Source organism: Salvelinus sp. IW2-2015, linkage group LG25 (assembly GCF_002910315.2).
Source record: "Salvelinus sp. IW2-2015 linkage group LG25, ASM291031v2, whole genome shotgun sequence".
In the NCBI taxonomy this organism is placed as follows: Eukaryota; Metazoa; Chordata; class Actinopteri; order Salmoniformes; family Salmonidae; genus Salvelinus; species Salvelinus sp. IW2-2015.
This window is the reverse complement of record NC_036865.1, coordinates 4044975-4059506: the sequence shown is the minus strand read 5'-3', so window position 1 is coordinate 4059506 and position 14532 is coordinate 4044975. Positions and strand designations below refer to the sequence as shown.

General features: G+C 55.6%; 1 protein-coding gene across 2 annotated transcripts in view; it reads right to left on the bottom strand.

The window, feature by feature from the left end:
• Positions 1-14532, bottom strand: part of LOC139022990 (A-type potassium channel modulatory protein KCNIP2-like) — a 202754-nt gene that overhangs the window by 95737 nt on the left and 92485 nt on the right. Inside the window, exon 1 of one of the 2 annotated variants that reach the window (XM_070434868.1) lies at positions 1445-1585. The exons of the other annotated variant lie outside the window; for it this stretch is intronic. Coding sequence (XP_070290969.1) covers positions 1445-1532 — 88 coding nt within the window. The 5' untranslated portion in view covers positions 1533-1585. Of the gene's footprint in view, positions 1-1444; positions 1586-14532 lie in introns of those variants that run through there. 2 annotated transcript variants of the gene reach the window in all.

Genomic DNA, 14532 nt, shown 5'->3' with positions numbered 1-14532 from the left:
AAAAAGTTGACTCAGTCCAGCTTCTTTCATTCTATACTGAACAAATATATAAACGCAGCATGTAAAAATGTCTAAGATTTAACTGAGTTCAAATTCATATGAGGAATCAGTCAATTGAATATAACGAATTAGGCCCTTAATCTATGGATTTCACATGTCTTGGTCACAGAACCCTTAAAAAAAAAATGTGCCTCACAATGGGCAGTATTTCTGTGCATTCAAATTGCCATCAATAAAATGCAATTGTGTTCATTGACCATAGCTTAAGCCTCCCCATACTGTACCATAACACCACTGCCACTATGGGCACTTTGTCCACAAATTTGACATCAGCAAACCGCTCGCCGCATGATTCCCTTAACGTGATCTGCGGTGTGTGGCAGGTTGGACGTAATTCTCTAAAACAACGTTGGGAGGCGGCTTATGGTAGAGAAATTAACATTAAAAATTCTCTGGTAACAGCTCTGGTGGACATTCCGGTAGTCAGCATGCCAATTGCATGCTCCCTCAAAACTTGAGACATCTGTGGCATTGTATTGTGTGACAAAACTGCACATTTTAGGAGTGCCCTTTCATTGACCCCAGCACAATGTGCAGCTGTGTAATTATCATGCTGTTWAATRAGCTTCTTGATATGCCACACCTGTCAGATGGGTGGATTATTTTGGAAAAGGGGAAACGCTCACTAACAGGGATGTAAACAAATGTGTATGTGCAGATGTAAAAATGTTGGGATCTTTAATTTCAGCTCATGAAAGATGGGACCAACACTTTACATGTTGTGTTTAGATTTTTGTTCAGTGTACAGTACATCCACAGCTCAATTAATTGAATAATTACCATGTAATCTCCATGCACAGAGAGTATATAATGTCTCTCTCTCTCTCTCTCTCTCTCTCTCTCACACACACAAACACACACACACACACACACACACACACACACACACACTGGCCGTGACCCCATTATCCAGAGGGTGTCTCAGAATATAAAAAACAAAAACATTTCCAATTCAGACATTCGTAAATTACACACTCGTATGGAATAGGACAAATATAAGCACCCACACACATACATTTACCGTATCCACACGCACACACCTACCTACACACGCTACAAGGCGTATGTAGAAAACCAGACAGAACCAATAGAGATATAATATCAGATAACAACAGTACCACACAGCTAGAACACCTCAGCTCTTAGACATAGAACGACAAAGCTGGAACAAGAGAGATAAAACCATAGACCCCCTACAACCCCCCGGCTCCTAGTCCCAAGCACCCCTGTATTGAAGCAAGAACCAGGAGCAGCCCCAGACCCAGACGTCTGCTCTCACCTTACCTGTGGAGGTGAGCCAGCTGTGGGGGTCTGGGTTAGGAGTCGGGGGGTTGAGACCAGGAGGGGGGAGGTGGGGGGGGGTTAGAGTGGAGAGACTGCCTACCTTTCTCGAGTGTCCCTGTTAGGAAGCGGTAGAAAAATCGAAAGACTTTGGTCAGCTGTCGCTTGCATCTCTTCCTGCAATGGCTCATCTTGACTCTGTAGTGGCTAATGATAGTCACAAGGTGGGGGTAAATGGCGAGTGTTGGGGCAATTACCCCCTTTTGGATGTAGTGCGTTGGGTTGGTTGCTTCGGTTTGGCTGCTGTTTTTGGGTTTTGTTTTTTCATATTATATTGTTGTTTTGTGTTAGTTCTGGTGTTGCGTTCCTGTGGTTGGGAGGGGATGTTGTGTGTCGGTTTTTTGGGGTCGCTGGGTTGGATCTGCGATTCGGTGGGTCTGGTCTTCTGGTCTCGGAGGGTCGTTCAGAGTGTTTGGTGTTTGTTTGTTTTGTGTTTGGGTTGAGTGTGTGGGCGGTGGCGTTGATGTTGCGCGTGAATGTTTTGGGGGGTGGGGGGGGGTGTGGGGGCGTGATTGTTAGGTTGTACGTTGTAGTATGGGCGCTGTTCTTGGTTGCGGTGTGGTGCTGCTGTCTTCTGGGATAGTGGTGTGGGCTTCGCGTGTGGTTGGCTTGCTGTCTTTGGTTTGCGGGTGTTGGCGACAGGTGTTGGGTGGTTGGTGGCTTGGGTGTAGGTGGGGGCGGTGGCGGTGGTTGTGTGGGGTATGATGTGATGGTTGGTGGTTTGCTCACGTGGGGGTGTCCGGTGGGTGGGTCGTGTCAGCTGTGTGGTGTTCGTGCTGCGTTGTGTTGTGTTTTTTTTCTCTTGGTGAGTGCGGTAGGGTGGGGGAGGAGGGGGGGTCGGGCGGTGTGGGGGCGGGAGGGTGGGCTGGCTTTTTCTTTTCGGGGCTTGTCTGTTCTTTGGGTTTCTGCTTGTCTGATAGGGGGGTGTTTTTTCTTTTGTGTGTTTGGGCTTTGTTTGTGTTGCGTTTGGGGACGCTTGGCGTTGTTGCAGTTTTCGCTCCGTTCTTTTGGGTTGCGCGGTGGATTAGGGTGTGGGAGGGGGGGCGGCAGGGTTGGGTGGGTGGTGGTGTGATTGCCGGGTGGGGGGGAGGGAGGAGGGGAGGGTGCTGCTTTGGTGTTGCTTGTTTCTGTGTTTTTGCTGGCCCAGCCATGATTTTGCTGGTTTATGGGTGTTGTTTTTTGCCGTAGTGGCAGGGCGGGGGGCAGATATGTCGTGGGGCGGGGGGGGATGAGGGGTGTTGTGTGTTGTATGTAGTTTGGGGATTTTGTGCTTTTGGTGATTGCTGGGGGTCGGGTGGGGGGGGGTGTTTGTTGTGGGGCTGGGTGGGAGGGGTGGGTGGGGGGCAGCGGGGGGTGGAGAGGGGGGCGGCGTCTGTTCTTTTTTTTTTTTTGTATGTTTTTGCCTTGTGTCTGACTTTCCTTGTGTTCATTATCCAGGTAGTGGATTGCGGGTGGGCGTGCGTGTTTGCTTTTTTGTGTCGGGGCATTGCGGTTAGGGTTTTTTTCTGGTTCGTACGGAGTGGGTTGGTGGTGGCGCGGTTGGGTCGGGCTGCTCCTGTTTCTTGCTTATACAGGGTGCTTGGGATAGGGCCGGGGTTTGTGATCTTGTTTTATCTGTTGTTCGCTTTGTCGTTTATGTTAGAGCTGGGTGTTGCTGTGTGGTACTGTTGTTATCTGTTTATTTACTCTTGTTCTGTTGGTTTTTCCTACCTGCTTGTAGGTGTGTTGGTGGTGTTGTGCGCTGTGGATACCGGTAAATGTAGTGCTGTGTGGGTGCTTTATTGTTTCTTTATCGAGTGTGGTAATTAGAATGTCTGAATTGCAATGTTTTTGTTTTTTTTATCTGCGCCCTTTGGGGTGGGGTGTGGGGCACGGCAGTGTGTGTGTGGGTGGTGGTGCTGTGTGTGTGTGTGTGGTTTGTGTGTGTGAGGGGGGGAGGGGGAGAGTTTTTTTGTGTGGGTTATGGTCTTTTCTTCTGAGTGTGGTTTGTGTTATGTTGTGTTGTTTTTTGGTGATGCATTTTTTCTTCTGCCTTTTGTTTCATTGTTAGTGAGGTTTTTTTATCTGGGTGTGGTTGGTTCGGTATCGCTTGTTGTGCTGGGTTGGGGTCTTGTGGTTTTGTTTGTGTTTTTGGGAGCTGCCTTGGTGCTGTCGGTGTCGAGTGTTGGTTTTGTATTTTCATGGTAGTTGTTTTGAGTTAGTTGCGCGTCGTGGTTGGGGGCGGTTTGTGATGTTTTGTGGGTGTGTGGGGGGTGTTGTGTATGGGAGGGCTTAGCTTGGTCTGATTGTTTTTTGTGGCTTTGGGTTGTGTGCGGTTTTTTTTTAGGGTTCTGTGTGTGTTGATTTAGGTGTTGTTTCATTTTGATGATTTTTGTTGTGTTTTTGTTTTTTGTGGTTTTATTGTTCAGTTGCTGGGGGGCTGGTTTTTTTTCTTTTCTGTCTCTCTTGTTTTTTTTCTTTTTGCTTCTTCTGTTTTTTTCGCTGGTCGTTCGCCTGTTGAGCTGGTTGTGTTAGTGCTGTTCCGTGGGTTTTGTTTTTTTTTGATTTTGGGGTATTCTTGTTCTCACTTTTTTTTTCGTTTTTTTTGCATTGTTGCGGGCATGTTCTGCGCGTGACCCCCCACGCGCCGGATGTATGATTGTTGGTTTGTGTTCAGAGTGTCATGGTCTTTTATCGTTTGTTTTCTCGTGTGTGTGTGTGTGTGTGTGTGTTGTGTGTGTTGTGTGTGTGTGTTGTGTGTGTGTTGTGTGTGGTGTGTGTCGTGTGTGTGTGTGTGTGTGTGTGTGTGTAGTGGTGTGTGGTGTGTGTGTGTGTGTGTGTGTGGTGTGTGTGTTGTGTGTGTGGGTGCGGCGCGCGGGGTGTTTGTGTAGTTCGTGTTTTGGGCCGGTTTTGGGTTCTGCGTGTCTGTTCGGGGGGGGTGGGCGGGGTGTGGCTGGCGGGGCTTGGTTGCCCTCGGGGGCGGGGGGGGGAGGGAGGTGATGTGGTTCTGTGTTGGGTGTTGTGGTTTGCTGTTTCTGTTCGTCGTTTGTCTTCGTTATTGGTTTCGTGTTTCGGGGGGTTCCCTTTTGTTCTTTTTCGTGTTTTTTGCTCGTCTGATTAGGGGGGTGCTGTAGGATTCTTTGTCCTGCTTTTGTGGTCGTTTGTGGCCCTTTTTGGTTTGGTGTGGCTCTGTGTTGGGGGTGTAGTTTCTGTTTTTTGGGGGGGGTGGGGCAGGGGGCATTCTGTGATGTTGGTTGTCTGGGTTTTTGGTTGCCAGTGCCCTGTTCTGGGTGTTGTCGTGTGTTCTTTTGCTAGGGTGTTTATTGGTTGTGTTTTCTTTGTTGGATGCTTTTGCATTTTCTTTCTTTTTTTTTCTTTTTTCTTTTTTTGTTGTGTTTTTGTGTTGTCTGTTATAGCTTTCATTGTGTTGTGGGTCTTTGTGGTAGGCAGTGTTCCATTGGTTTTGTATTCCCTGTCGTGGCTCTAGGCTTGCTGGAGTGCCCGTTTATGGTTCGCGAGGTTTTCCTTCGGTTCTGTTTGTCTGCTCTTCGTGCGTGTCGTCCCGGGCTCTATTGTTCTTGTTTGCGTGGTCTTGTTTTCTGATTGGTCATGGGTTGTCTTTGTTGTGGTTTGTTTGCTTCCGTGCCGGCCGTTCGCCTGGTGTTGTTTTGTGCCTGGTTCTGTTGTTCTGGTGTGTTCGCTTAGCGCTTGTGCCTCTCTTGACGTTGGCCTTCTTGTTAGGATTTTCCTTGTGGCCGTTTTCTTGAGTGGGCGTTTTCAGTCTTTCTCTTCACGCCCTTTTCGCCTGTCTTTCAGTTAAGCTGTTGCGGTTCCTGCTGGGCTCGCTGGCCCCGGCCATCTCTAGTGCTGTTGTTCTGTTTCCCCACTGGTCCTCCCCCCCATCTCTGCTTTACCGCTTATTTCGGCCGTTTCCAGGGTTGGGGGCAGTTGTCTGCATCTGCCCCCCGGTTTGGCGCGCTTTCCCCCTCTTTTATGTCCAGCCCAGTGGTTTTCTTTCTTTGACCTTGCCCCATTACGTTGTTTCCTACTCCCGCGTTTGGTGGCCTTTTTGCGGACCGGGCTCCTGGTCCTCGGCTGCAGCGGCGCTTGGTGGCATGGTATCGCCCTCCCCTTCAATCACTCTCTTCCCGCCCTTTTATGCTCGTCCTCCTCCGCCAGCCCCCTGCGGTTGTGGAGTCTCTCGCTTCTGACCGGCGCTCGTGTCCTAGTGGCTATCATTGTCTCCTTGCCTGTGCTAACGGCGCTCGTTGCTACCCGGCCAGTCTTGTGCCCTGTGTCGGGTTCCCACCTGTTCTGGCTTGGTCTCCGTCTGCTCCACTGACATCGCACTCTTCCTCGCTCCTCGTTTCACACCTCTCTACTTCTCACTGTTCCTTGTCCTCCGCCCCACTGGCCTGCGGCCTTTCCCGCAGGCCCCCTGGCGTTCCCGCCCATGTAACTGCACTCGCCTGATACTGTCGGCTTTCCACTGCCAGGCATCACCGTCATTTGGCGTTGCCCCACCGTGTCCGTTATTTGGTGTCCTGCCGGTCGATTTGATCGTGTCTAGCATAGATCCTCGGCGCGCACCGTCGGCGTCGCCTACACTGAGCTTCGCGTTGCCCTCTTACTTCCCGTTGTCGCTTCAATTTTCATTCTGCATGCTGGCTGCTTTCTTCCCTTCTCTGTGGGCAGTTGCCTGTTGCTCATGGTTCGCTGTCTGCCACTGGGCTGGCTTTCCACGTGTCCGGGCCTGGCATCTGCCCGTTGTCACTTTCCAATTTCCTTTCTTCTCCCCTGGATGACTCCTTCCTTGCTCTTATCCTGCTCCTATCAGTTGTCCTTCCCGTGCTGGTGCAATGGTTTTATTTCGCGGCTATCCCCGTGGAAAGTTGGTACGTGGTCCCGCTGGTTCGCTCCGTGCGTGTACTTCGTCTGGTTTGTTCCCCCGTTGGTGAGGCTCATTTTGTCGTGGCTTTGTTCCCGGGTCGTCTTATAACTGCCTGATGATGTCTGCCCAACGTTCATGTTATCCTCTACCTCTTCCCCCGCACTCAGCCGACCGCGCTTTATCTCTCTCCTTCCCGGTCCGCTCGCCTCGAGCGCCGTTCTCCCGCGGGCTCATGTTCTTCCGCCGCTTACACTCGGGTCGGCACTCCGGCCCTCGCCCGGGCTGCCTGCTCGCCTCATTTCTGGCGCCAGTCTTGTTACCCCTGCACGGCCCAGCCCGCCAACGAGCCACCCCCCCCCCCCCCATCCGACCCCCCCATGCTGTCCCCACCCACCCCCCCACCCCCCACCCCCCCCCCCCCCCCCAGCCTCCCTGTGGTGACTGGACGGCATAATACGTGGCGGGGCGGCGCGCGAGCGCCGCCGCACCCCCGTGTGAGCGGTCGCCCCCCGCACCCCCCGCCCCAGCCCCCCCGCCCACTGGGTTCAAGACCACTGTTACTGCACGCCTCTGTGGTCAGCGATGCCCGGTGTCGGGCCCCCCCGCAGTTCCTTCTTCGTTCCTGGCCCGTTTCATCACTCCTCGTCTCATGCCTCTGCTTCCGCCCTGACTGGCTGCCCTTCTGTCCCCCCCGGCCGCCTTCCTCTGTCCTGCACGTTCTCCTGTCCTACGTTTCGGTGCTTGTGACTGCTGCTCCAATCTGCGCTCGCCGAGATGGCTGCACGCCCCGAGCTATGTTCGAGCTCTTCCGTCTTTCTTTTTCCCTTGATGGCAACTTTTCACCGGGTTACCTCCTCGTGCTGTTCAGCTTCCTTCTTGCCTTTACTGCCGTTGCTCTCATTCTCATCGTCTCTATTGCTGCAACGTCCTTCTGCGCTGCTCTCTTTCTGCCCCTCTCTCCCGCTTGTTCCTGTCCGTTTCTCTTCTTTCTTACATGGATCCCCTGTCCCATTCCCCTGCCTCCCTACGCTGGTTCGTTGCCGCATGCGCACGCTTGTTTGTGTGCACCGCTCCCGGACTGTAAGCCTTTTCTCCGCCTGTGGTTACTTCTCCCAGGAGCGGGTTTCTTCCCAGGGCAGTCGCTCCGGCCACCTCCTGTTTACGTGGGCCTCCTGTGCCTCTCTCTCTTTTTCGGGACCTAGCGGCCCTCCTGTGTGTTGTGTCGCTGTGTGCACTGGCTGTCCCGCTCTGTCTGCTGTCTCTCGGCACTTCGGACCCGCGGAGGCGGCCCCCGCCTGGGGGTGTTCGCAGCATGGCGTCGTCGCCCTGGTGACCGGTTGTCGTGGATGCCGTGTGCGCTTGGGGGGTGGGTTGCAGCCGGGCTGGGGCCGGTGGCTGTGAGGTTGGTAGCGCTGGCTCGCTGTAAGCCGGTTGGTGTGACTGGCTGGAGTGTGGCTTGGGGGTTGTGCGCTGGCTTCGGGCCGGTCGACACCCACACTCTTTCCCACTTGTTGCCGACGCGCTTGGATTGGTCGGCTCGTCATTACCGCGTCCCCTTGTTCTCGAGGGGTTCTACCCATTTTGCTTATTCTTCCCTATTTCCACCGTTCTTATCTCCTGTATCTTGTTGTTGTGTTTTGTTGGCTTTGTTCTGCGGCCTCGTGTTTTCTTTCCACGTTGCTCTTTCAGTAACCTCTCGTTTATCGTAGCCCGTCACTGGCTTCCCTCCTGGCTAGTTCTTAGGTCCCGGTCGGACTCCTTTGGTCATCTTCTCTCCCCGGCGGCGCGGACCGCGCGCGCTGCGGCCAGGGGCGTCCGCCCGGTGTCCTCACCTCTCAGTGCGTGTCAGCCTTGCCTTGCTCCTCTCATCAGGTGCTCTTCCATGCTCACCTGGCTCCACTCACAGTCTCCACTTGTGCCCCTACCTCTTTTCACCTCCCCCTTCCCACCCTGCATCCCATTCTCGCTGTGTTGGCTTTGGCCCGTCTCGCCCCTGGTCGTCCCCTCTCTACATGTGGGCACTCGGTCCTCTTTTAGCTCCCCTCCTCTTCGGCATCTATCACACGTGGACCGGGAAGGTTTGTTTCTGGCGGGCGCGCTCCTCTCTCTCCCCGCCCCTCTCGCAATCACACCTGTCCTGCTGGGCTCCTTTCCACCCACCTGTCTCCTCTGGGTCCCTCCTCGTCTCTCATCCCCCCGCCTCTGGCCCATCCACTGGTCCCTCTGCTGGGTCTCTCTCCCCCCCGCTTGTTTTCGGCTCCTGCTGGGTTCTGACTTTTGCCTATTATCCAGTCATCTCGCGGTTCCCACCCATCACACAGCGCCACCCCCCAGCTGAGTGTCTCCTTCTTTTCTGGCCGCCCTCGCGAGCTTGCACCGGGCGTCCCCCTATGCAGCCATGCGTTGTTTGCGCGCTTTCCTCTCTGGCCGTCCTTCCCTCTGTGGCGCACCTTCCCACTGCTGGGCTCCCCTGCTCGTCCGTCAGTCGTTCCCCCCCGCTCTTCCGTGCTTTTCCGTCACCCGCGTATGGTTCTTCTGGTCTTTATCTGTTGACAGTTGGTCTCCATTTCTCGGCGCGCCTGCCGCGGCCCGCGCGGGCGCGATTGGGCGCCAGCAGCGCGCGCCGCACGGTTGAGTCAACTCCTCTTCCTATTTCCTATAGGCTTCTTCTGCTTCCCCACCCGTCCGCTCCGGCCTATTTTCCCCCCTGGGCTTACCTTGTCCCCGTGCACTCCAGGTTGCCCCTACCTGCTGCACTCGGTCTACCCTCACGGTCCTTTTTGTTTCCTTTCGCCTCTCTGTACGCGTCTTCCGTAATTGGCCTCCTCTATTCCCCTGCCCTCCTGACTGATTGAGCGCGAGCCGTGCGGTGATGCACCAGCCAGACAGCGCGCGGTAGGGTGACGTTGATTCGCCTGGCACGCCGACGGGCAGAGTGCCTGGATGGACGGACGATGTAAGTGTTGATGGTGTGATGGATCGAGATCAAGCTTAATTAGAGGAACCCGGCGTACTATCGCGGTGGTGTCTCTCATCTCGGGGCGGTCTTACGTCCGAGGTCCTGGTGTCTTCGCGACATTTCCCCGGCGAGTGCGCCTCTCTTGGTTTCTTTAGCACAGTGTCCTCCTGACTTCGTGCTCCGTTCGCTCCCGTGTTTGCTGTGGTTGTTCTGTGTGTTGCTGTGTGTTGCGTGGTGTTGTTCCTCTCCCTCCCGGTTTGGTGCTTCTCTCCTCCTCTCTTCCTCTCCCTATTAATCTTCTTCCCTCCCCCGTGAAGGGGCTTTGTTGGTGTGTGTGTGTGGTGTGTGTGTGTGTGGTGTGTGTGTTGTGTGTGTGTGTTGTGTGGTGTGTCGTCCAGATGTGTGTGTGTGTGTGTCTGCGTCTGTTGTGTGTGTGTCGGTGTGTTGTGTGCTCGTGCGTGCTATTGCCGTGCATGTGTACCCGCCTTTGTCATCCCGTAACCTGAGTTTTGCTCTCCGTCCGCCCTGTTCTCTCTGGTCGCTGCTTCCGCACGCGTTGCGTTGGCGTACATTGACCCTTTTCCCTTTTTATGCCTTTTTTTCTGGCGTCTTTCTCTCGACCTGGATATAGGCCGGCAGCGCGTGCTCTTCGTTTGGGGGGCGATTGCATCCTGGTGTGTCTCCAGTACTGTCTAACTCTGCTGGATTTCCTTCTTCCCCTGCCCACTTCATCAGTGTAGCGCCTCTCTTCTTCCGACCCTCCCGCCTTCCGTGACCTTTTTTTCCTTCTCGCTTCGACCCTTCCCCTCTGCCCTGTTTCCCCACTGCTGGAGCTCTTGCTGCTACGTCATGCTTCTCCATTTGGAGCTGGGACTGTACTGCATTCCCTCTGTTTACGCTCCAGCTTGCCGGTGCCCCGTGTGCCCCGTCATGGTCGCCCTTGCGCCTCTCCTTCACCTTTCCCCGTGAAGTTTACGCCTGCTATGCTCCTGCGCCTTGCCCTGTTTCCCCTTTTCCCGTGACGTGGCCCTCGAATGTCTTCCTTGTATCGGCTACTCCGCCTTCTTGTTTTCTTTTCTCTACTCCCTTCCTATCGCTTCGTACTCCTCGCTTTTCCCTGCCCCGTATTCCTGTTACGTTTCCCTTTCCGTTGGTCCAGCTCCGTTCTCTTCTCTTTCTTCCATTGCTTTGTTGTCCTCCTTTGTTTTCTTCTGTACTGCCCCGTCCTGGCCTCTGCTGGTTTTGCGGCTTTAGGCCCCGTTGCATCATCTCTATTTTTCCCGTCTAGCATCTTCTCCTCCCTGGCCGGCGGCGCCCAGCCTCACCATTTGCCCCGCCCCTGGCGCCCCCTTGGCTCTGTTCTACCCCGTCCCATGGTTTGCACAGGCCTCGCCTTGTCTCTGCTCCCGTCCCTCTTCTCTCTATCCTTTCTCTCTACTCTCCTCCATTCCCTCACGTGGGGGGCTGCGTGCGGGGCGGCCGGCTCCACTTACGGTTTTGCCTGGCGTTCATGGCCTTGCGTCGCTCCCCTCCACCGCTCGCCGGTCCAGCCCTTACCACTGCAAGCCCGTTTATCTCAACTCACGGAGAGAGTAGCCCCACACACTTTGTGGATTATTCTACCTACTGCTGAGTGGCCGTTGTTTCGCGATACGTAGAGACACTCACCTGCTTTATTGCTCTCCATCTCTTTTGGTTGTCCTGCTCGCCCCCTGTTTTTGCCTGCTTCCTCCACTCCCCCCCCCCTCAACCCTTTGCTCATCCTCTTCCCTCAGCGTCTTTTTTTTCTGTCCGCCGTGGTGTTGCCCAGACGCGACGCACCCGCCCTCTTTGCTTGCTTTCCTTTCATCGCCCCTCTTTTCCCCACGTCTCTTGTCTCTCGTCTTCGCGACCCTTCTCCCTCACGTACCACTGTCTTTTCCGGGAGTGGGCTATCCGCTCTCGTCCTGCACCCCCTCCACGCCCCTCCCCCCTCTGTTTGCCCACTCCTGGGCGCCACCCCACCTTGACATCCGCCCCCATTTTCCTTCACCGGTGCGCCCTCAACTCCGCGTCCCCAGTGACTCCATGCCCCACTGCGTTCCTCACCGTTTGGCCTCGGTTCCTGCTCACTTGCCGCTGTGGCACGCCCCACCCCCCGCCCCAGTCACTCCCTTTCACCCACGCAGCCGCGCTTCGCCGTTCTGGCCCCCCCGCCCCTAGCCTCTGTGCCTGTTCCTTCCTCTCCTGGCTCGATTCTCGCTTCTCCGCGGTGGTTACATGCCCGGGTTGCGTCACCCTCGCTTGCGCCCGTGCACCTCCTGTGGTGTCCGTCTTGCGCTCTGCCCCGGCTCTTAGCTCGCTCGCTCACGGATGGCTGCCTTGCGCTTCGCGCGTGCCTGCCCTTTGGTCTCGTACCCTTCGCGACTGCACCACCCCTGCCTATCATTCTCGCCCGCCCCCACAAGTGGATCCGCAGAGCAGCGGCAGGCGAGCGACGCGCGGCGCACGCGCGGTTTCCGTAGTCTTGTTTCATTGCTGTCGTCGATCTCCGTCAGCGCTTATGTTGATAGACCCCCCTTCCCGGCGCCGCTCGGGCCGCGCAGGAGCCCCCCCCCTCCGCTCGGTCTTGCTGTGCAGCCCGTTTCTTCCGCTTTCCCGACCGCCTTCCTTACTCCCCGTTCGCGTTTCTCGCTCCTCCTTCATCTTCTGTCTCTCCTCGCTGGGTGGCACGGCCGCACACCCCACCCTTTGGTTCCTCTCCTCCTCTTTCTGTGGGTCCTCTGTTCTCCCCTGTGTGGCCTTCACCGTGTGTCCCTGCCCCGCCGTTCCCCTCCCGGCCTTGTTTGCCCTACTTTGTCTGCCTGTGGGCTCCCGGTTTTGCCTGCCTTCCCCTTCCTCGGTTAGGGCCCCTGGCCGGCCACCGCTCATGGCTTCCTCTACCGTCTGTCTATCTTGTCCCTTTTCGCTGTTCTCTCGCTGGGCCCCTTGCGCCTTAGCACTGTTCCTGCCCTGCCCTGACTCCGCTCCGACGCCGTGGACTTGTGCTGACCATCCTGGCCCCGGCCTCCTACTTGCTGCGTCCTATCCACGCCCCATTCCCCCTCTCTCTCTTCTCTCTCTCTCTCTCTTCTCTCTCGTCTCTCTCTCCTCCTCCTCCCCTCTCCTCTCCCCCCTCTCTCTTTGTCACCTCCTTTCCTGGACCACCCGCCGGCCCCGGTTGTCACTGGCACCCTGCTCTCTGGGTCACCCGACATTACCCGGCGCGCCACTCCCCCGCCCCACCCCCCCCCCCACCACTCCCCACCCCCCCCACCCCCCCTCCCCTCCTCCCTCCACTGCTTCTCTCTCCTTTGCTCTCCGGTCAGCCCCTGACCTTCTGTCTGGCCCTCTCGTCTTGTTTTACTGCCTACGTGTTTTCTTGATCGACGCTTGCTGTGTGTGTGTGTGTGTGTGTGTGTGTGTGTGTGTGTGTGTGTGTGTTGTGTGTGGTGTGTGTGTGTGTGTTGTGGGGGTTGTGTGTGTGTGTGTGTGTGTGTTGTGTGTGTGGTGGGTGTGTGTGTGTGTGCGCATTGCTTTCTGCTCTGCCATGTTCCTCTGCAGACTTCACCCGTCTCACTGAGCGCTCGCGCCCCCCGTGCGGAGCGCCTACCGCTGGTCGCTCGCATCCTCCTGCCTACCGTCCCTGCCGGTCACCTAGATCTTGCCTCGGTCTGCCTCCCGGCTTCCTGCTCTTTCTTGTCCGTTCGTCGGGGGCGCTTGTCTTTTTTCTTTTGCTGCGGCCCGCGCGTGTTCCGCTGCCCGCTCCTATCGGACGCGGGCGTGGCACCCGCGGGCGCGTGGCTTACTGCGCAGCACCACCGTTGCCCGTCCGTCCCTTCCTTTCCTTCTACTCCTGCCCACTCTCTTACCCCGGCCCCCTGTCCCTGTCTCCGTTTCCCTGCGTTCCCTTCTCTGCGGCCTCCCGGTCACTTGCTCAACGCTTACGGCCCTTCCTCTCTGGCTTTCCCTGTCTTGGTCCCAGAACCTCCTAACAATGTGCCTCACAATGGGCAGTATTTCTGTGCATTCAATTGCCTCAATACATGCACTTGTGTTCATTGACCATAGCTTCAGCTCCCCATCCTGTACCCATCACACCACTGCCCCTATGGGGCACTTTGTCCACAAATTTGACATCAGCAAACCGCTGTCGCGCATGATCCCTTCCCGTGATCTGCGGTTTGTGGCAGGTTGGACGTAATTCCTCTAAACAACGTTGGGAGGCGGCTTATGGTAAGCAAATTAACATTAATTCTCTGGTAACAGCTCTGGTGGACATTCCGGTAGTCAGCATGCCAATTGCATGCTCCACCCAAACTTGAGACATCTGTGGCATTGTATTGTGTCCAAACTGCACATTTTAGGAGTGCCCTTTCATTGACCCACGCACAATGTGCAGCTGTGTTATCTCTGCTGTTTAATTAGCTTCTTGATATGCCACACCTGTCAGTGGGTGGATTATTTTGGAAGGGGAAACGCTCACTACCAGGGTGTAACAATGTGTATGTGCAGATGTAAAATGTTGGGTCTTTTTTCAGCTCATGAAAGATGGGACCCCACTTTACTGTTGTGTTTAGTTTTTGTTCAGTGTACAGTACATCCACAGCTCTTGATAATTCCACATGTAATCTCCATGCCGAGAGTATAATGTTCTCTCTCTCTCTCTCTTCTCTTCACCCACCCCCCCACCACCCACCCCCCACCCCCACTGGCCGTGCCCCATTACTCCGCGGGTGTTCGTTCCCCCCACCCCTTCTCCGCCTTCGTCCAACTTACCACTCGTATGGCAATAGGCAACTCTCCGCCCCACCCCATCCATTCCGTATCCCCACGCCCCCTCCTCCCGCTCCCAGGCGTCTGTGCCCACGCCGCCATAGCGCTCTCTTCCGCTCCCCCGTCCCCCCGTAGCCCCTCCGCTCTCTGCCATCGACGCCCCGCTTGGACACCACGAGCTCCCTGTTCCTCCCCCGCTCCTCGTCCCCGCCACCCTGTTGACGCACTTTTTTTACAATTGTCCTCTAAAGAAGAGAGTAGGAGAAGCAGCTCTCTCACCCTCTTGCTCTCTCTGTCACACATGTCTTCTCTTCTCCTTTCTCTCTCTCTCTCTCGTTTGCTCCTGTCCTCTCTCAGTCCCTGACCTGTCACTCAGCCAGTAGAGTGGGAAAAAAAACACAACACAGACTTGCAGCAGTGGAGGCTGCTGAGGGGAGAACGGCTCATGATAATGGCTGGAGCGGAGTGTGTGTTTGATGTAAAGTATTTCATACCATTCCACTAATTC